The 24183-nt window shown below is 32.5% G+C and overlaps 1 protein-coding gene across 1 annotated transcript; it reads right to left on the minus strand.

Annotated features, from left to right (window-relative positions):
• Window positions 1-8969: 8969 nt before the first annotated feature.
• LOC124540343 (tubulin beta-1 chain-like) lies at window positions 8970-18693 on the minus strand. The gene is made up of 2 exons (XM_047117859.1): window positions 18534-18693; window positions 8970-10630 (listed from the first exon to the last, which is right to left on the minus strand). The coding sequence occupies exons 1-2, from the start codon at window positions 18588-18590 to the stop codon at window positions 9344-9346; spliced, it is 1344 nt and encodes a 447-aa protein (XP_046973815.1). The 5' UTR covers window positions 18591-18693; the 3' UTR covers window positions 8970-9343.
• Window positions 18694-24183: the final 5490 nt, after the last annotated feature.

Genomic DNA, 24183 nt, shown 5'->3' on the forward strand with positions numbered 1-24183 from the left:
TTTGCGGTACAAAATTCCGCAGTTTAGGCGCGTCCTATAACTCAATGCGGATATCAAGGGAGAGAGCTATTCCAGTTACCTACTGCTATATTTAACTTAATACATAATATTATACTCAAGAAAAACATCACTATAAATAATATTATTCTATACTTTTATTTGACATGTAGTATTTTTTTTTTAATTTGGCAACAGTTCTGTTTTATACGGTTCAATTATGTAAGTAAATATTTCACTTAAACGATTAAATTTAATTCTTAAAATAAAAACAATATATAGATTAATATAACACTTTTTTTTTACATAAATAAAATCGTTTAGGAATTTGGTTTCTAATGGAATAATAATGGTCACAGCCATTAGCTTATCAACGAGGGGTCATTAACCGAACGAGATGAGAGATAACTGCCTAAGATGCTGGCTACTAATCTGTAGAAATGCCAATGTCCTAGACATTAAGACATCCTAGGAATTAAAGTAAGTAGCCTTATCATTATTTAAAGTGCATTATAGGTAATCTATATATGTTAACTCTACAGACTATGTACTTATTTCCTAATAATTTTATTTTGATTTCGATATTTGATTTTAAAAAAAAATATGCACAGAATAAATAAAACATAATTTTTTTTTTAAATAAATGATATAATTTCCTTTTAAATTCCATGTTAAGAATTAAAAAATATATCAATCGAAGTATTTTATGTTATTAATCAAATCCTCCGAGGTGTACCAGAAATTGACTTATAAAATTAATTTATTTTGTGTCCATTCATCACATATACTACTGATAACCAGCAATATTTAGCACTGTTATGTTCCGATTTGCCAGTGCCAGTGTAACTACAGGCACAAGGGACATAAAATATTAGTTCCTAAATTGGACCATCATTGGATATGGATTTGTTAATATTTCTTACAGCGTCAATGACTATGATCAGTGATGACCAAAAATTAAAACCTCCTTGCTGTGTAGAATATGAATTACAGCGAGACGTCATTTTAAAAAAAGAAGATTGCGCTTGGACAATTGGACGTCAAATGATATCATAAATTATTTTATGTAAATTCATATGTAGAGTTGATTAAATTCATTATTCAAGAGCAAAGTACTCTTCTGAATTCTCCATCTTCATTCACTCGCGCGATCAAAATTATAAATATAATTGAACCACCAATTGGAAGAAGGGAATAAACGCCACTTTTCGACATTTTTATTTACTTTTATACACTCTTACATTCTTTAGACGTAGGGCTAAATATTATACATTTAAGGCAGGTCTGTCAGTGAATAAATCAGGATTAATATTTTCTTAATAATCATTGATGTCCTATAAGTTTATAAGTTGAAAGCAAAAAATTATGAAGTTTTTTTTATTATCTCCGTTCCTATTTTTTGGATTTCTTCCAGTTGGTGGTTCAATTAATTATATTTTAAAAAGTCTCTCCAATTAAAGTCGATTATTTTCTTATTTAGATATTTTATTGTTAACAATTATATTCAACATTAATGTTAAGTGTTTTCTTGTTTATTTTCCTATTGCCATAGTTACGTAATTAACGTAATTATGTGACTATGGCCAGTTATAACTCATGAATTTAAAAACTTATTAGCGTATATATTACATGGTATTAAATAAATACATCAATAACATCATTATATAATATCCTGGCTGATTAACCTTACAGTTATAAGGAATGTACAGTAAAGATACTGAGTTTGATTTCAAAAGAGTCGAAATCACTTAAATACAAATTTAATTACAGTAACACAATTTCAGTCTCGAAAATTCCGAAGCCGCCGTATTCAGATACAATAAGTATCGTACATGTTGCAATAGTTCGCGTAAAATCAGCCATCTGTTCGATGAGAGAAATTCGCGTCGTCAGTTCAGCGCCATATTTGCGAACCGTCTGCCGGCAGTTTTGGGGTCAGTAAGATACATTGCTCATTGCTATACATCACTATTTGTATAGCATTTTGGTATCCTCCTTTGTGTTTTTTCTACCTGTTGACTTCCAGTCAGGATATATTAATTTAAATAATTGTATTAACTAACATGACTGTATTTTTATAAATGTTGAAAAAGAGTAACTACTGAGTTTCTTGCCGGTTCTTCTCGGTTGAATCTACTTTCCGAACCGGTGGTAGCTTTACTTAATTGTTAAATGACCATTCAAAAGTGCTTATAAAAGACCAATTGAATAAAGTTTATTTTGATTTTGATCTCGTGTGTAACTTGTCACTTTGGTTATGTTACACGAACTTATCAGGGTTTTCACGTTCAGACATTGATATTCAATTCTTATCCATTCTGGTGTAAACTACCAACTGTAAGTATATTTACAGGTACAAGCAATGTAGGTAACTGAGACTTGGAAAAGATTAACTTGAGTTACTTACCAATTCTACCGTTAGCAGATTTAAATTTAACTTAATAATGTAGTGTCATTTTGAAAATGCTCGCAAGAGTTTATTAGAAGTCTATTCTGGTTTTGATTAAGTGTTGGAGGCCAGAATGGGTCGTATTTTTTCAATGACCATTGATTGAATGTATTTTAATAAAGGGGATCAACAGTACCTCATCCGTCAACTATATAAAGATTATTTTAGTATAATAATTAGGTTCATATGCTGAGCTATATTTTATTTGTGCAAGCATAAATAGCCTTGTAAGTAAAAAAAATGGTTAGTTTGTTGTAGTTGCCTGTAATTTAAGGTTTCAGCGTGAAAAGATAACGCATAATATTGGAATACCTGTGCCCTTTCACAAAAAAAAAGTTACGAGCAATGTATTACATACTTACAACTTGCGAGCGTCACGATTTCAGTACACATCTTATATACACTGTGATTATATACGGCATTACATAGTTTCGTAAACATGGTGACTAAGAAATACTTTCTCGGTTCGAACAACGCCATATGTAAACCAAAATGGCCGCCTTCGAAGGTACTGTCACGATTTTTTATGCATTACGATTTCGTAAAATACAATCTGTTTTTATTTGTTTACATTTTTACTTTAAATGAAGTTCATAAAAACTATCAAAATGTAAAGCAAGAGAGGATTTAAAATAACACTTTATATACTAAAAATGGGGTCACTAATATTAAAGTAAAAATCTAAATAGAGCCGAGATGGCCCAGTGGTTACAACGCGTGCATCTTAACCGATGATTTCGGGTTCAAACACAGGCAAACACCACTATATATATGATGGCTGAAATTTATGAAAATTCATGTTTATAATCCATCCCAGGCTCGACGGTGAAGGAAAAACACTGTGAGGAAATCTGCATGTGTCTAATTTCATCGAAATTCTGTCACATGTGCATTCCACCAACCCGCATTGGAACAGCGTGGTGGAACATGTTCCAAACCCTCTCCTTAATGGTAGAGGAAATTTACAGGCTGTTTTACTTTACTTTACTATATTGAATGAACGTAATTGTACTAATTTTTCTTCGTCATCATTCATATTAGTATCGATGTCGCGAGAGAAGTAACTTTATTTAGTTTAAAGTCTATTGAATCTATAGTTTCAGAGATCTTATGAATAGTGTTATTTCGTATATATATGTATATGTAATTAGATATTATCCCACTTATATAACTCTTGTGGCATTTTAAAAAGTTCTTATATAATGATTAATCGATTCTTTATAACGTGGGAAGTAAGGTCGATATGAGTCATACAATTGCATTCAACAAACAAATTAATTCTTAATATCGAAATAATAATTAATTACTATTTGAGAGCTCGAGAGTACTTGAAGACTTTATTTTGCTAAGAATCTGAAGGATTGAAGTAGAAGTTTTCAAATATTCTTGATCATGAGTACTCCACTCCAAGGCTAGAAAAGGTTCATTAGTTTTTCTGTATTGCCTTGGTTCTGGGTATTTGTGATGCCGTCGTTACTTCTGATTTTCCATAATAATGCTTTAGCTAGTTACATTAGGATCAGAGTAATGTATGTGATGTTGTCCAATATATATTTATTTTAAGACGATATATTAAAAATATATTATCTGTGTTAGAAAATCCAACTACTACTCGATTCCAATCGTCATCTCATCATATTTATCATCTTTTTTAATCTTCTCTCCTTTGACGACATTATTAATTATAATGTTTACAAAACTTTCTTATTATTACGATAATTACGTGCGCGGCGCTTTCTTTTCACAGAAAGATAGATATGATAAGATATCCGACTACATCAGCGCAATCCTGTTGTGTTTTTTATCTATTTTAATAGAATACATCCGTTTCGATGGCTTTGTATCATCAGTAACTATATTTTTAAACAGTAATATATACAATAGTGACCCGCCCCGGGTTCGTACAGGTGCAATATTGATAAATATACTATAGAATTTGTTTATTTACGACATCGCATTAGAAATATCTAAAATTATCAGTGTTTCTTTACTATATTTTCCATGTATTATATACAAAAACACTCTATCTGTAAAAAAAAATTTAATCAAATTTAATTTGCGTAATTTCAAAGATCTAAGCATACATAGGGACAGACAGCGGTAAGCGACTTTGTTTTATATTATGTAGTGATTATAGTAATCCCCCAGCAGGAATCAACAATAGAAGCGCTTCAGCGCTTTACGAGAATATAGATTATCCATCTAACTTCGCTGTAAATTAATAGTGTAATTATTAATTCAGAGTTTATCCATGCTTGATAATCATCATTTTATCGCAAAACAGTGATGATAGGTTTTAAGGTCATGTTAGTCAGTGTAACAGGCATAAGTGAGGGAAAAAAACAGTGATCAAGGTCAGTGAAGTATTGATAATGTTAGGGATGGTTTGTGAACGAAACCATCAGTGGTGATGATTTAATATTAAGCTGAAATCGTTTTTTAAAATTAATTTACATACAGGATACAAAATATATATTATATGTTTGGCAAAGAAGCGATTGTTTCCGGTTTTCTTTAGTAAAGATTTAACCATTATGGTCGCTTGGCATTAAATCTAACCTTGTAAAAATTCTTGACCTTGCAAAGCCTCCTTAAGTGAAACATATTTTGATTTTGTTCTAACACACTGCAAAACCAAACCGTTGAGTTGATAATTAATTAATTAGTCAATGTATGTACATTGTTGTTATCTTTTATCTTCTATGTAAATAAAAATGAATATTTAAATGTTTCTTCCAAAAAGTTTCTTCTTGCCGGCCTGGATAGGCCGCTGAACAACTGTACGCAGTATTGTTGTGTTCCGATTTGAAGGGTTAGTGAACCAGTGTAACTACAGGCACAAGGAACATAACATCTTAGTTCCCCAGATTGGTGGCGCATTGACGATGTAAGGAATAGTTAATATTTCTAACAGCGTCATTGTCTATGGGTGATGGTGACCAATTACAATCAGGTTGTCCATATGCTCGTCAGCCAAACTATTCCATAAAAAAAGTTCTCAATATTTAGCTATGGAAAAAATTACACTTTGTTCGCGTAAACTTCTTAAGAATATTTCCATCCGTTCTTCGATGTAAACGCGTTCCGTTGAATAAAGTCTTATTCAAACGAAGCCCGGTCTTGTAGATATTACCATATTATAATTCAATAATATTTCCTTGACGAGTAAATAAGAGATGACGTGTCAAGATCTAAATATTACATCTTGAACCTGTTCACAATGACATAAGCCTGTTTTGACGGACTGACATCATTTTGTTATCTGTCCAGCTTAAGTTGATCCTCCTCTCCGCCTCTTTCGTTGCTGATTTACGACCTCTGGACGTTAATAACGGGAACTGAAGAGGCCATTTAAAATGGCGGGCGTGCACTTCTATATATAGTCATGACGATGATACGACGCTTGGAAGAAAATCGCTATATATAATTTGATGTTTTCGTTTGACCAAGATTTATTGAATGTTTTTTTTTAATGTCTTTATTAAATTTGAGTTATTGGATGTATCTGTGTTGCTATAGTTTTTTTTATATGTATATACACGTACATTTTATTCAAAGGAAATGCAGTCTGAAAAATGAATGCGCAACATTCATTTTTCAGACTGCATTTCAGATGATATTCTACTTCATTACAAATATTTTCTTCGAGAGAAAATTACCTTTACAGACTCTACCAAGCCTTTAACAGTACAATATTATTTAGTTTTACAGTAAAACTATTATTAAATGGTAATGATTGAATGTTGTGTTGTCATCATAATTTGCTAACATATGTCATTATTTCATTTTTTTCTAGAAAAATAAATCATAATAAAATATATTTAATTGCTGTTTCAATTAATAAAATCGTTTAAAATAAAAAATATTTGATAAATTTTATTGAATACGGAAAACAAACTTTATATAATAATAACAACTTAAAGCATCAGACTGCGTTAGTGGAATCGTTTTTTTTTCTACTTAACAAAGCATTGCAATGCATTCTGGTCATTTGGTTTTATATAAATTGTTCACATATATATTCTAAACAAAATAATATCGATTATAATATGAATTTCTCAGCTTCATTTTTAATCGTCATTTCGAAATGAATATTACTTGTTATTCAGAACAAACTCCGTAGGCGTCCACCGTTCTTATTATGACACCTAATATTCGTTACAGCATTTGATATATAAGTAATTTGAGTTCGGTTTCACTGTCATGAAACAAGAGATTGCTTAAGGTTTTAAATTAAAACATCATCAATTAAGGTCTGGTTTATAATTTTGAAGTGTCAGTACACAGCGGAACAGCGTGGTGGAATATGTTCCAAGCCTTCTCCTTAATGGGAAATTTCCAGGCTGTTACTTTACTTTACTTTACTTTATCCTTGGCGTTCAAACTACTCTTATACCTACTAAATATCATCAAATTTAGTTCAGTACTTTAAAAGGATAGATATACAAATTGACAGAGCTACTTTATAATTTATATTTATATATATATTTAAGTACGAAACTTAATTATCTTAACTTACCTATCACCTTTTATCTAAAATAACACTTATTAAATTACGAATAAATGTTTACAAAACACACCTTTATGTTAAATATCATTAATTGCTGTGATAACTTCGAGGGGAAAATTCTACTAATCTTTAACGGTTGTAGGATGTGGAACGATTAGGAAGAAATAAAGAATTGTAACTAAGGAGTAACTGTAGTTGTTTTTGTGTTTATTTATGTAATTTAAACGGCATCCACGAGCTCACAGCTGCTCGTGCCTCTTTTAATCTACTTTAATTCATTTAGACGCTCTATATTTTCAACCGACTTCAAAAATTTCAAAGGTTATCAATTGGTCTGTATTTTTTTTATTTTTTTTATGTTTGTTGCCTCATTACTTTGCACTGGGTGGACCGGATCGATTTTGATAAATTTGTTCGTTATTTTTTACTGAACATCTTTAGATCTTTGCTGGATTTCAAGCTAGTCTTCTTTCTTGGAAGACGTGGCCCAGTGAACTTATTTTTCAATTTAACTGTTATCTCTTTTACACTAATATTATAAATGTGAAAGTAACTCTGTCTTTCTGTCTGTTTTACTACCAATCCGCAGTACCGAATTTGATCAAATTTGGAGCTCCAAGAAAGGACATTGGCTACTTTTTTGCCTAACACACGACAATCGAACACCTAAAACGCGAGAGAAACTACGCGCTATAACTAGTATATAATATATAGGGAACTTTAGTAGTTTATACATAATACTTTTTTGTTTCATTTGCTGTCGAAACGCTTGGCCCTTGGAGTAGTGGTGCAAAAAGCTCCATCAAAAGTATAACACCTCGCCTCATTGCCTCCACTGGTGACAGGAGGGCTGGTTCATTTTTTGCGCAGAGGATCTGAATTGCGATTCAACGGGGAAATGCTGCTAGCATTCTTGCCTCCATTCCACACAGTCAAGATTTATACAGTAACTAGTTGTTCATATTTGTATATATTTAAGCATTTAATATTATATAAAGAGATTTATTATTATTCAGTTATAAAATAAAAAAAAACGATTCAAGAATAAGTAAATTTCGATCTAAATTCGATCTATCTGGGATGTGTTAATGGAATAGAAACAATAAAGGCCAACGTTTATATTTCGATTTGTTTGCGAATGTCAATTTATTAGTAGAATATACCCCCGATCTTGCTCAAGTGATATATTACTTGTTATATTCAACGACCAGGTCACCTTGTACCGATCTATTTTGTCGTATGATTCATCATTAGCCTTTGGTTCTTATAATTACGTTACTAACATACTACTATATATTTCATATAATATGTATTTAAACCTTTATTATTTATTTTTAAACAATAACTTCTATTAATCGTCCGTTGGTAGAAATGCGACCACACTAAATTAACAATTTAAATAGATTGATTTGAAAGATAAGAAAAAATGGCCCAATTGGATGACACCTTGGCTTTATTACGAAAAAAAAGATATGTCAAAAAACATTTGACATTGACAGTATAAACGTACGCAATGATTCTCTTATTTTCCTTTTTGGCACAAATAAAAGTCACAAAAAAGATTGTTTTATTTTATTCAATGTAATGTATTTTTAGAACTTGTTATGTAAAAATTTTAACTTTCTACTTTCCTTCTCTTAATAAACTTTGACTATGGCTTCTCACACTACTCCGTTTGCGTAATATGCATAAAAAGCTTGCATATCTTTACGTATTTATAAATAGACAGCTTCAAATAACTTTATATTTTTTTTATCATATTTTTATTGTATTCCGTTTAGTTTGTGTATTATTAAAGAAAATAAATAAATGTATTAAGTACACATATAATTAAACAATTGTCACATAGTTAGGTAAAACAAAGCATTACGTAATGTATACCTATAATTAGGCTAGTGTTCTTATAATAAAGGAAAATATGTTTATTTAAGTTGAATACTAATTTATGTAAACAGTCTGTAATTAAGTGTCGCAATATTTCGTTTTAAGGATTCGTTAATAAATAAACAAGGGTAATAAATAAAAATCTTTATTATATACATTAAATTATTGTTCAAAACAATTTTAATCGTAATAAAACTTCTGTTATTGAAGCCGACATAATCAAATTTGGTATGGCGAGGTCAAAATACTTCAATACATAGTTCATACGTATTTTATCATCAGCCTTTGAGGAATATCAGGTCTTACGTTCGACGAGGCTCGCTCGGATCACGCGGAATGTATTACATTAAATGCTCTCACATTATCTAGTCAAAAACCGTGATTTGTTAAGTCGTGCATTCTGTTAAAAGTTAGCAAGCATTTCATCAATACACAATATAAGATTCATTAATGTTACTTAAAGTAACGCGAGACGATAATGGCATACGGCGTCACAGCGGCGTCTAGTGGTCCTCTACCTCTTGCTCCTGCTCCTCGTCGAACTCCGCGTCCTCGTCGGCGGTCGCCTCCTGGTATTGTTGGTACTCCGAGACCAGATCGTTCATGTTGCTCTCGGCCTCGGTGAACTCCATCTCGTCCATGCCCTCGCCAGTGTACCAATGCAAGAAAGCCTTGCGCCTGAACATAGCCGTGAACTGCTCGGAGATGCGCTTGAACAGCTCCTGGATGGCGGTGGAGTTGCCGATGAAGGTGGCGGACATCTTGAGACCACGGGGTGGGATGTCGCACACGGCGGTCTTGACGTTGTTGGGGATCCATTCGACGAAGTACGACGAGTTCTTGTTTTGGATGTTGAGCATCTGCTCGTCGACTTCCTTCATGGACATGCGACCACGGAAGATGGCGGCGACGGTGAGGTAGCGGCCGTGACGCGGGTCGCAAGCCGCCATCATGTTCTTGGCGTCGAACATCTGTTGCGTGAGTTCAGGCACGGTGAGGGCGCGGTACTGTCTGCTTCCACGGGATGTGAGAGGAGCGAATCCGGGCATGAAGAAGTGGAGACGTGGGAAAGGAACCATGTTGACAGCCAGTTTACGAAGATCTGCGTTAAGCTGACCAGGGAACCTGAGGCAGGTCGTGACACCAGACATTGTGAGGGAAACTAAGTGGTTGAGATCTCCGTAGGTGGGGGTGGACAGTTTGAGTGTGCGGAAGCAGATGTCATATAGAGCCTCATTGTCGATACAGTAGGTTTCGTCTGTGTTTTCTACGAGTTGGTGCACTGAGAGAGTCGCGTTGTAAGGTTCGACTACGGTGTCTGATACTTTGGGCGAGGGGACGACGGAGTATGTGTTCATGATTCTGTCGGGATATTCTTCTCTGATTTTGGAGATAAGGAGTGTGCCCATACCGGATCCAGTACCGCCGCCGAGTGAGTGTGTGAGTTGGAAACCTTGGAGACAATCACAAGATTCAGCTTCCTTACGTACGACGTCTAAGACTGAGTCAACGAGTTCAGCGCCCTCGGTGTAGTGTCCCTTGGCCCAGTTGTTACCAGCACCGGATTGCCCAAAAACGAAGTTGTCGGGGCGGAAGATCTGTCCGAAAGGTCCTGAGCGGACAGAGTCCATGGTGCCGGGCTCCAAGTCGACAAGGATGGCGCGGGGCACATACTTGCCACCGGAGGCCTCATTGTAGTAAACGTTGATGCGTTCCAATTGCAGGTCAGAGTCTCCATGGTAGGCGCCGGTGGGGTCGATGCCGTGCTCATCAGAAATGATTTCCCAGAACTGCGAAAAGAAAGCAATCCATTAATAAACTTGCATTTTAAAATATTCATACGTATAATTAATTAAGAACGCATACAAGTTTGAGATTCGAAACGATTTCTTAAAGTTTCAATTCCAAAAACGAAAACAATGGCATTTGATAGCAAGCCGGACATCGTAGACGAGAAGATTTGGTATCATTATTTCAAATGGCAGGGCTCGTCGGCAATAAAGCTCAATGAACCGTCGCGTAAATTGTCGACAGGATGCATAACACGTAAATGACTTTTACAGTTCGAGTGTACATCGAATTACGCAAGCAGTTTGCATGAGTTATAGAGGTGTACAATAACGTTGCCTTGGCGACGGGCGACGCCCACGTCTCGTCGTAATCGCCTGATCTCTCCTTATAAGTAGTGAACGCATTGTACCAGTCTTTAAACCATGTATTAGCATTCGAATGTCTTTTCGAAACTCCTTTAAACCCTGGCCCGATTGGGCACCATATGGTCACTAATTTGCCTATGACTTGCTAATACTTGAATATATCCTATTTAGAAGTTTATGTTGGTATGAAAATATCCTTGACAATATTGTAGAGAGGCCGCGAGTGATCGAAACATTAAAATTCAGCATTGTTAGCGTGACGATAAATATGATGTCATGTTGTAGGCTGTGTGTAGGTGCACTTGTGTGGGTAAGCGCCTAACAACGCCATATACGACTAAATGACTAATATGGACGTATGTTTTGGCTCATGGATACGAGATTCAAAGAATCAGCGAGAATTGCTAATCAACTTGTGCCTTGAGTTACTGACTTTATAAATAGATTTCAATGTGTTCACTCGACTTGTAAGGAAAACTTGCTTTGCAATTTTACTTATACGCCAATCCGATTTTCCTTTGCTAAAAATTACGAAATTAAAAAAAAAAAAAAAGAATCATTATACAGACTGCTTTATAGAAGTAATGTCTGCTATACACAATGTGTTGGTACAATAGCAATTATGATAAATAAAAACATTTGCATGTAACTAAAGTCATTCGAAATCTTTTTTACCGTTACAGAAGATACTGTTATTATTATATTATTTCAAGAATTAATTACATAAAACAACGGAACACTCAGATACTTTCAAAATTGTCAGTAAATGTTTATTAACAACGAAAAGTGAAAGGAGATCGATACTTTCAAAGGTTGCTTTTTTTGTAACTAGATAAGACAAGATGAAAGTGTGTGAATGGTACGACCAATGTTCAATGCGAGGGAAACTACGCATGAGAACAATCGTTTCAAATGTATGCATGGCGGACTTAAAAGCGGCAGCCATATTGTTTTTGTGTCATTGACAATTCTAAGACTTATAGTTGGTATCTTCAACATTAAAAAAAAAACACGCACACATTTGGTTATTTTTGTATCTGTGTTTACCTTTTAAAAAAACATTACTAAGCAACACAATGCAAATAAAATATATACAAAGATATAGTCTTATTGATTGAAGTAATGATTACATATATTAAAATTAATCTGTACAACTGTCCCCAATCCTTTAATCCGTTAACCAAACTCAATGAATGACATGCCATTTAAATAAATTGCGATGTGTTAATGATTTAGTAAGTACTTCTTTTATTATTTTAAATTTTATAATTTACATTCTGTGTTATTTTTTATCTGTTGCTATGTATATATTATTAAAAATAAAATCGTCGTAAAATAAAATAAAAAAAATATCAAAAGGGTTTTATAGCAATAAATGATGTAACCACTAAAATACGAGTTCTACTAAATATTTCTTGGTCATTTCATTTAACTGTTCTGGATATGGAGAAGCAGTTAAGTGCAGTGCGCTATGGCTATTTTAACCAGCGCCAACGACCGGGCGTTGAACCCATTGCCTAGCGCAACTCACTGATATGGGTGATAAGATTTATTACGTTTTAAAACAAAAAAAAAAACAGATAAAAAATTAATTAATTGACAGTTGTTTTTTTTAATAATATTTACATTTGTTATCTACGATTTAGCTTTAAACTTTTTTTTTCTGATAGTAAAGCAAAAGACAAAAAATATGATTGTTTAGAAATAATTTGCAGTCATCGGAGTATAAAACTTCGTTCTATATTTTGCTCATTGTTTTGGTCTATTATGACCTTAAATTGAGTGTGACGCTTAGTATTTTGCTAAATAAATGTCTACAATATATTTTAACGGAACGGATGCAAATAAATGCGAAAAATTTAGCTTAAATTAAGTTTTCGTTTAAGAAACATACACAATAATAAAAAATAACGGAAATACAAAATACAGATAAAATAGTAATGTTTTTTATTATTTGTGAGTTAAACCTTTTTACACAAATTCTATTGACAGTTAATACTGGCTGCTCCTGTTAAAAGAAATCTTCTACATTGACAGTTCTATTATTATTTTTAAACACGCACAGACTAAAATACTCGAAATAGGTCGACAGCTACGTTTTGTAAGCCCACTACGGAAGTAATTTTGATTTTGAGGGCGGTTCTAATGGGCCTGTTAATTTTTCTTTCTTTTTTCCTCGCTTCGACAAATAAATATAGTTATATACGTTTTTAGGATCAGACAGATGTCTATAAGAAAGAATATATTTTAATAGAAAGAATATATTTTAATGGAAATTAACTAATTTTAACGAAACTACGTTAAAAAATATGATAATCTTAATGCATAATGAAATAGTGAAAAACAATTTTAAATCATTTTAAATATAACTAATAATTATAAAACTGATAGTAACCATGGAGATACATGACACTAATACAGTAGCGCTCCAAGCGGACGAATCGGGTACTAACAAAGTGAGTTTTATGTTTACATTCCTTCTATCAATGACAGTCACGTACATACATACGTGAATGCTGATGCACCAGAAGTGATTATTCTACCACGTGATTTGTAAAACAACAAACTAACAGTGGACAAGAAAACTATGTCAGCGATTCGTCTAATATAATTAAAATAAATTAACAAGTTTTGTTTTTGTAACATGTACAGCCTATTAACCTGACTAGATTTTAAAAATATATTCATTATTTGGAATTGTTTTTAAATACGACTTATCTAATATGATTAATATATAAGTATGTTTGTTACACTATTACTTCTTAACTATTTAACATTTTTTATGGAATTTCGCACACAAAGCCTGTGGTATATAAATGGACTAGACTAGGCTAGACAACCTACTGAAATATCGATCACACGCTTAAAAACCGCTACTAGGTATCTCGTTAAAAACCTTTTATAGGTTCAAGAGTTTAACCATAAAGATATAATTAGTAAGTTAACTTCGTATACTAATTTAGATGTACTTAATGGCTGTATTAAGAATGCTTTGTTTATTTTTCAATAAAACGCGCGCAAAAATCAAAAGATGCCAAAAAATGACGTCATATTCATTACCAAACAAATAAAAACAAGTTTGCACATTACGATCTTTTTTTTAGAAAACTCCGTATTGACTCAGCTGTTTATGTCATCTCTTTCTACCATTAACTTGTAAAGCATTCCATCTCGCTCTGTCATTGAAATTCCAGTAATAAGTTCTGACTCACGTTCTGAGTCAAAAAATGTGTATCTTGAAATTCAGACACGCTCGAATCTTTGAAAAGGTTGTATAGCATACTAAATACGATATATTTCACGCATTTATGTAACAAGCTAATTATAAATATTCAATATTCAAGTTGTCTCTTATAAAAACGCTAAAATCATCATTTTACAGAATCAAATTAAAATTTAAGATGTTTTCGAAATATACACAAAAATTTAGTTACTGTTTTCCAACAAATTACTGATATGTTATGTATTTATTGTCATTTTAAGAATAGTGCATTTGTACAGTATTTAAGTTTTTTTAATCTGTTCTAATAAATGAGAATCTTTTTTTGTAATGTCAACCTGAAAAAGGACTAAACGGCTTCGTCCGAGTTTTAATCTAGATTAATACATAAAAAAATAGTTTATATCTTTTCATTGGTTTCAGGCTTTATCAACACCAAATACCATCAAATACCAACAAATTGCCAGTGAAAGAGCAACAGACAGATAGAGCTACATTTATATTAATAGTATTATAGACAATTAATTAATATCAGAAGCATCTCGTTACAAAAGAGTTTTTAGTTCAAAATATTCGTATAAAAGAGTAGCAAGCATAATGAAAAGCGTAGCTTTCTGAAAATCATTTTTTATGATATAAATATACTTTATATCTTATCGCGGGACTTATTCTAATCTACTGCATGCCTTATCTTATAAATTCGGTAATGCATTTCAGTTTAATGACGTCATTTCTACATTGATAACACAATCTTTTGGTCCAAATTCAAAATATAAAAAAACTAACCTAGACTATTCGTGAAACTAGAAAATTCGTGATAAGAAATATCTCGAATACTTATTATAGAAAAGGCATATTGTTTTGCGCGCGACAAGTTTATTTGGAACAGCTGATTTAGTAATCGTTGATTTCCATTTGAGATATTTTTTTTTATTTCTGAGTAAATTGATTCTTAATGGTAAGTAACTACTTCCCATAAAGGCGTTATAAGAAATATTAACCTATAATCTCACTGCGTTACCAACTGAGGAGTTATGACCCTTCCAAATTTCAGGAATCACCTTTCAAGCAATATTTGATGGGTAAACTTGACAGCATCTCCAAACGCACTGTCATCAATTAATTCGTAGTATCCGTTGATTTACTTTTAGAATATACTAGCCGTGCCCGCGACTGCGTGCGCGTTTGAATTGAACAAAAATGTTATGATTGTAGTCTAAGTTACTACTTGTTACAAGAGCTACCTGCCAGTAGAAGTCCTATTAAAATAGGTCTAGCTTTTCCAGAGATTAGCCTTAACAGATAGAGCATATATAGTAAAAACCTTGTTTTTAAAGTTACAAGCAGACACGTCAATTTTATTATATGTATAGTTTGTATATATAATTCACATTTTCTATCCTAAAATGTTTACTGCCCTGTATTGACTACGTCTATGCTCAATTATCTATCTTTTTGCCCACAAAGTTAACGCCACATCTGACAAGATAATAGATAGAAAGTGTACGAGAATCGTGCTAGATTCGTATTTGAGATAACGGATGCTGAACATGCAAATTACAATCAACGTGTTGGAAGGAAAACTAATAATTAGTGTGGAAAGCTGATTCAATAGTAATATAATATTGAACAGACCTTGTATTTATATGTACATTACTATAAATGGCCACAGACTATACGTCAGTGTTCTTGTTTAAATATTTATTCGTAAATCTTTGCAAACATTTAAAAAAAAAAACTGATATTCACTATGGATTTGCAAAAATGGCGTTTTCAACGTCGATGTAATTGTTATCGAAACTTTGGAAGTAAAATTAAGGTTCAAATGAATGGTTAAACGTAATTTGTTGTATTATATAAAGAGTTATATTAATCATAAACTCTTAATAGCGCAGTATTGTATATCTTTTTTCCTGCTTCCATGGGAGTAGGTCATTTATAATATTGCTCTAAAAGTATCTTTGTAAAAAGGTTTTATATTTTTAAATATTACATGAAAGTAAACGAATGAAGACCAAGTAAATCATTAAAAGAAGTAAATAACTTTATTTATAAACCCTATCACTTATCCACCTACATTAAATTCATTATTAATATAATGCAATATTTAGGATCAACAATCTTTTTTTTTAAATATTTTTGGCTTTATACTTATAAACGAAATATTAAGTCAGTGGATATAAATTGACAGCAATTGCAATTAGACATTTTAAAAACGGAAGACATGGCTCAATGCCTTACAATTTAATTGAATATGAATAAAAATTACTAAAGACTTGGTTGTACGGTGTAATACCTTTGCCTTTTCCCTCTAAGAAAAGAAAAAAGCGAAAAAAGAAATTAGACATTTTAAAACAATTTAAAGGAATTATTTAGCTGAAAATCGTGGGCTGCGTTTTAAGAGATATTTTGTCGTTGCATAACTTTATTACTTGTCGGATTTATTGGAATTACATTATTCTGATAACTCGATAAGTCTACCTGCCTATCAACGGCAACTCGTAATTAGGCACGTAGCTAAAAATATTTTGTATGTTAACAAAGAGTCTAATTTCTCTTTAAATAAAAATAACTATCTAGAATAATTAATTAATCTAATAAAACCTTCATGGAGGCGGTATTTTGTTTTGACCTTGAAAGGAAATCGAGTTCTGTTTTCTTGCATGTGTGTGTGATTAGTTCATATACATATATACGTAGTAATATATAAGAACATGTTTCCTATGTAGACGCTGATGGTGATAATCATATTAATTTATTAATTTAGTCAGAACATTTAATAAACTTGAAAAATTCTCTCTCACATGTTCCAGTGGAATATAGATTATGAACCGGTGAGCTGAAAGAAGCTGTACGACATTAGAGATTTTAAATAAAACTACAAATAAACATAATAATTGTTTGATAAGATTATCGATGGAAATTTTGACAGTTCTAAAGTGATTCGCTGTCCCTCTTAACCCGATACGTGAGAAAGAGATAGCCATATCAACGTCGATATTTTTTTATCAAGTCAATGAAACGTCGAGACTGAACGGATATGTTTGATCGTTGTCATATTACTTAATACGCGAATATACAGATATATATAGATTCGCATTCCTTGTAATATATGCCTACATTTTTATAATATTTATGTTTATATAGTGATGTAACATAAAAAGGCCAATTTTAGTATTTAAGTGTGCGTGAAAGCTACGCTTGATACGCGAAATTTCTTTCTATTACATTAGTGTGCGTTTATTTATTAGACAACTATTGGATACTATTTTTTTCGTCATAAAATCAGCTTTAAAAGCCTAGACGTATTAATTATCTAAATAATAATTGTACATAGTTATTTATGTCATTGAAATTTGAAAGACTGTTACTACTGGTAACAGCTGATATTCTTGGTTATCTCATTGGTAATAAAATATCTGAAAATGATGATTTAATAGAGTTTATACGAGTCTTGATCGAAGTAATAATACAATTCGATTATTAATATTGAGTGACGTAAATCTAAAATGTTCGAATACAGGTTTTTTTTACATATAAATTAAAAATATTACTAAAATTCAACTCAGAATATATTGATATATAACATTCTTTCGTTATTAAGAAATGAAAAAAAGACAATTTATAGTATACATATATATTTATATATGTATAGTATTGTTATGTCAAAATAAAAAATAAGACTGTATATCTCCCACAGATGGGCTTAGGTTCAATACTGATTTTTAAATTTGTGATAAATTATAACAATAAATAATTTTTAATTTTGTTTCTGGGTTCGAACCCGTTATCAACATTTACCACTGGGCTGTTTCGTGTCGTTTAAAATCGCGTGTAGTACTAATTACACACCCCTAGTTCTCACGGGCTCGGGAGGGTTGACAGCCCTGCCCTTACAACACTTCGCGTGGATATTCAAATTCATCGCCTAGCCTATTTTCTAATGAACTAACCGCGGTATGCGAGATGGAGCATTACTAACCTACTTTCCGTTAACAAAATAATTTCTTTAAATCTATTTTAATATTATAAATATTTAACTAACTCTTTCACTGTTAAACCAAACCGATTTTGATTTAATGTATGAAACAACTTAAACTCCAAGAAAGGATATATACTTTCTTTTGTATAACACATGACAATCAACATCTAAACGCGCAACGACTAGTATATATACATATAATCGTTTTTAAAAGGTGTATGTCGAAATCGCTATGGTTAGAATTATTCTGATATGTTAGCATATCTGCGTAACTTGGAACCGTCAAACCGGTACGCAGCGTTGCGGCGGTTACGCCTTTATTAGAGATTACTTACTTTAGCTCCGATCTGGTTACCGCACTGCCCGACCTGAATGTGAACGATTTCCCTCATTTTGTTTATATAAAATTTTCTATATACTTATACACTATACGTGACTCTCGCACAGCACCACTCAGTGATTTGATCAGATGCCGGCACGGTGGGGTATTTTGAAGGAGATGTCGCCTCCGCGCTGTGAACGAACCGCGTTCTCCCATTGGTCCGCCACTTTGTCTAGCGGCTAACTTCGCACCGCCGTAAGACTTTATCGTACGGTGCTGCAACACAGCCGACATGCCTGTTTATTCGATTTTGGTCTCTATTCGTATATAGTTAAACGCTACAGCTGTTTTTGCGGTAAGCGGTGCATTGTACTCGATATGGCAAGATAGAAGTTCGCTTTATATGGGTCGTTCTTACTGCATAATTATTTTCGTCGTGAGGGATCCTTTTATTTTGAAGGGTCGCTTGCGTTTATTAATTTCTTTTTGGTTATGTTTCACATGTATCGTTCATTGTGAGTTCACCGATTATTTTTAGACGACGTAATGTTAGAAAATTGTTTGTTTTTTATGCGTGACACGAGTTTGTACGTGTAATTAAAATTTGCTAAAAACTCATTGTATTATTGCAAGTACATTTATTATAAGAGATGGCTCAGTGGATGCGAGACGAGCTTTATTATGGTGATGGCGGGTTGATATCTAGGAACTCTGTCAATGTTGGATGAAATAACTTGTGTAATCACCAATCGCTGTGAAGCAGGCGTTGTGGGTTTCGATCTAAAGACCATATCCAGTGGGACATTTATAATTAGATTGTTGTATATTTTGTTGTTACAAAAACAATATAGCAACAAAAACCTTTTTTATAAGCGATGTATTAAATAAGTTCCCTAAAAGGATGGCAGATGCGCAAAAAATGGTAATTTTATGCAGGAAATTAAACAGTTTAGGAAACCGCTTTGAATATTTATCGATAGACCAGATGTGACTCGCGATTTATTCGACCTTTTTACTTATTCGTGAAATATTGTACGTAAACATTTTATGTAATTATTTTCGATAGTTTTAATGAATTTCGTCAAAACAAAGACTATATGGTATATGGCACTTGGTGGTAGGACGTTGTGCAAGCCCGTCTGTGTAGGTACCACCCACTCATCAGTTATTCTACTGCCAAATAACAGTACTCAGCATTGTTGCGTTCCGGTTTGAAGGGTGAGTGAGCCAGTGTAACGACAGGCCCAAGGGACTTAATATCTTAATTCCCAAGGTTGGTGGCACATTGACGATGTAAGGAATAGTTAATATTTCTTACAGCTTCATTGTCTATGGGTGATGATGACCACTTACCATTACGTGGCCCATATGCTTGCCCACCAACCTATACCATAAAAAAACCTTGATTAGAGATTATGATTCGCTTTTGTTAACTATTATAGCAATATATCCTTCCTTAGTTTTCAAACTTGCTTCATTCCAAATTTCATCAATTTTGATTCAGTCGTGTGGCCGTGAAAGAGTCATACAAAGTTACTTTCGCATTTATAATATTAGTATATTATAAATTCAAATTCAATTGAAGATATATTTTAAGTCAGATATCATTGATATATTATTATCATTAAATTCGATTACCGCTGTCTGTCCCTATGTATGCTTAGATCTTTCAAATTACGTAACGGATTTTGATGCAGTTTTTTTAATAGATAGATTGATTCAAGAGCAAGGTTTATACGTATAATACATGCACAATATAGTAGAGAAACACGGATATTTTAGTGGTTTTTAAAGTGATTTCGTATTTTCATTTTTGCGAAATTGCAAACCATAAATAGATCAAAGTAACTGTATTGCTCACATTATAAAAAACGTCAGTCAGACATTCTGCAGTATATCTTGTATCAGTATTACACCCGTGCGAAGCCAGGCGGGTCGTTAGTACATAATACAAAGGATCTCTAATAAATCTTCACGAAATATCTGTCATAATTATTAATGTATAAAACAAAAATGTTCAAGTCTTACTAATGGTACACAACACAAAGACAATCAAATCAATTTTATTCAAGTAAACTTCACAATTAAGCGTTTTTGAATCATCAATAATTAAATACTACCACCGTTTCGGAAAGCAGCTTTTAGCGAGAAGAAACGGCAAGAAACTCGCATAGTTGCTCTTTTCAAATAAACAGATTTACAATGCTGTTATTTGCAGTAATTAGTGTCCTATGATGGAACCCGAGCCTAACTCCAGGCGTTTGTATAAAATAGAACAATAATAAATAAAACTTAATATTTTTTAATATTCTTAATATACATAATAGTGGAATTCACTATTGTTGGGCTGTTTACGTGAGATCCCTGACACAAACTTAGCTGAAAAAAACGACGACCTCATTAAAAAAGTATTAATCCTTTAAACTGTCTTTGCTCGAGTATTAATTTAAAAAAAAGAATTGTCAAAATTCCAAATATGAATATGAAATAAGTTATTTTAATTTTTTTTAATTAATGGACGAAATATTTTAAGGTTAAGGCAACACAATTTAAGTCTTAATCATTTAAATTCATTGTAACTTTGATAAAAAATGACGATATTATCTCGTAATGTAATATATGTAATTACATACGTATTATACTCGTATGGGTTATATTGTCGTGAATGAAACGCGTTACCGGCCGACCTACAAACTCACGTCGTGTATTGAATCGACAGTTATTGTCGATTGTTTTAATAATACATACAAGCAAGCATATTTCTATTTAGTGATCTATACTTCATCATTACACATCATAGTCGAGTAGAGATGGCCCAGTGGTTAGAACGCGTGCATCTTAACCGATGATTGCGGGTTTAAACCCAGGCAAGCACCGCTGATTCATGTGCTTAATTTGTCTTTATAATTCATCTCGTGCTCAGCGGTGAAGGAAAACCTCGTGAGGAAACTTGCATGTGACAAATTTCATACAAATTCTGCATATGTGTATTCCACCAACCCGCATTGGAACAGCGTGGTGGAATATGTTCCAAACCTTCTTCTCAAAGAGAGAGGAGGCCTTTAGCCCAGCAGTGGGAATTTACAGGCTGTTGATGTTGACATATCATAAAACAAAGTCGCTTACCGCTGTCTGTCCTTATGTATGCTTAGGTCTTTGTAGTTACACAAATTTTGATGCGTTTATTTTTAATAGATCGAGCGATTCGAAAGGTTTTTGTAGATAATACATGCACAATATAGTAAAGAAATACTGATAATTTTAGGAGTTTCTAATGTAATGTCGTAAATATCATATATAATCTGTAGTATGTTTAGTATCAGTATTGCACCCTTGCGTAGCCGTCAGCCGGGCGGGTCGCTACTCGTTGTGTGTTATAAATGGGAATGGCGTGTCTGTCTGTTTCTCACAGCTAAACCACTGAACCTAATTTAATATTTGGTATAAATTAAGCTTGAACTCCTAGGAATTTCAAAGACTACTTTTCTTAACCTTACAACTCATGATGACTCCTAAAAGAAAAAAGAAACCCGGGAGTATCTAGTGTAATATTTCTATTACATTTAATAAAATTGGAGTGTCTATATACTAAAATAGACCTATTTATTCCATGTATGTATTTATACACGGTACAATACCAAAATAACATTTTTTACAATTCTTGTATGTCTGTCTGTCCGTATGTTCCGGCTAATCTCTGGAAAGGCTGAACCAATTTTGACGGGACTTTCATTGGCATATAACTTGATATAATTAGAAGTAACTTAGGCTATTTTTTTTGTTAAATTTAAACGCGTACAAATTCGTTTGCACAGCTAGTATGTACATATAACTTATTTTCAATTCAGTTTAGTATCCAGATAAAGACAGTTTTCAGTTTATTATATTTGACAAAAGCTATCGTGATTCAGAAAAACGAATTTAGTGAAACACGCCATCTATTGTTACATAATAAGAACTAATTACATGTTTCAAATAGGCTGTTTGACTGGTTTTTAAAATCCTTTTTATGTTACTTAGTAGAATTTAAGGAACCCAGTAAAAGTTGATTATTTTATTTCTAGTACATATTTGCCGAAAAATATCGTATTAAAAATTCGATATTTAAATAGCGCGCAAAAACGCTACTTAGACAATATGGCGCTGCAATGAAGTCGGTGACGTCAATTTCCTGTATTTTAATCAGTGGTACATAAAGTAGAAAAGCAAAGTTTACAAGAAACTGACATCATAGTAAGCCCGGCCAATCAGGAGCGTTTTGTGTCACGTGACAAACGTTTAAAAATTTGCATTTTTATTTATGAATTTTTGAATAAATTAAGTATTATTTTCAACTTTCGTTAGTAAATAACCATTTTTAAACTCATAATATACACTGATTACAATAATTCACAATTTATTTTTCGCATTGTCAAATAGCCTATTGATGCACAAGGTGTTTATATCCCCGGCTGCGATTAGTCTTAAGTGGAGTCAGTTCTCCAGACACATACAACCTTATTATATTATAATCAGCATCGGTTCATTTAACAATTCTATATAAGTAAAGGTTGATTACAAATGCCAATCTTCTTACAGTGTACAAGGTAATTATGTTAAAGTGTTTATTGTGAGTCGTGTACGTCATAAGATGTAATATAGAGTCATTGGTTCTTGGATATGTAAATTAAAGATATAATTATAAATTCTCAAAGACATTTTATTATAAAATGTAGAGATTACAAGTATTATTTTTTCATTTAATGTATTAAAAAAACTAATTAAAAAATTCGCATTCGTCTTGCAATTTTTCTTAAATAGTATATACTTGTATAATTATATACAACAACAATAACAGCCTGTAAATTTCCCACTGCTGTACTAAGGTTTTCTCTCCTCTTGAGGAGAAGGTTTGGAATTTATTCCACAACGCTGTTTTAATGCGAGTTGGAATGCACATGTGGCAGATTTTTTATGAAATTAGACACATATCTCACGATGTTTTCCTTCACCAGATGAATTATAAACACAAATACTTATATAAATTAAACCAATTTGTTACTTTGATTGCCAGTAAAACTTCTATCATGTTGATCTCGGTACATGCAATATACAGACAATATATGAAAGGCACAATTCTTCTCATCTTAAAGTTAAGCTTCTATTATTGAGTTGATGGGGAAGAAGACCAAAAACTTAGTTTTATAAAGAAAAATATCCCTAAAAGTGCTTAAGGGCCCCTTGTTTTGTCGGAAAACGCTTTCCAAGACGTCCAGAAAATACAGGGTAGGTAGATAGGAACAGAAAATCTTAATGATGTATATTTATTTGGTGATGATTAATTGTTTATTTTATTTAAATGTAATTAAGCCCACTTTCATTTTCATTGGGCTTTCACGCGCGTACACGCCTTTTAATCATCATAATTAATCAGTGCCAAAATGTATTGCTTAAAGTTTTTATATTGTTATAATTCATTCATTATCAGTTGGGGTTTCCGTTACCTAATTCTGTTAGATTAGATTTGATTATTATTAAAACGTTATAAAACATCGTGTGTAACATGTCGTGAACAGGTTTTTGGAAAGATCCATAAACTCAAGAGGCCATTCTTTCCTCTAAAAAGGATTATTTTCGGCCTATACATAAAGGTTTTCTCACTTGGTGTTAGGGATAAATGTAAG

This window comes from Vanessa cardui, chromosome 24 (genome assembly GCF_905220365.1).
Source record: "Vanessa cardui chromosome 24, ilVanCard2.1, whole genome shotgun sequence".
In the NCBI taxonomy this organism is placed as follows: Eukaryota; Metazoa; Arthropoda; class Insecta; order Lepidoptera; family Nymphalidae; genus Vanessa; species Vanessa cardui.

What these genes read in the sequence shown, in the direction of transcription:
- LOC124540343 (XM_047117859.1), bottom strand. Translation starts at nt 18,590, where the DNA reads ATGAGGGAAATCGTTCACATTCAGGTCGGGCAGTGCGGTAACCAGATC. An exon ending in GTAACCAGATCGGAGCTAAA is followed by an intron (nt 10,631 to 18,533) that starts GTAAGTAATCTC and finishes TTCTTTTCGCAG; the next exon opens with TTCTGGGAAATCATTTCTGA.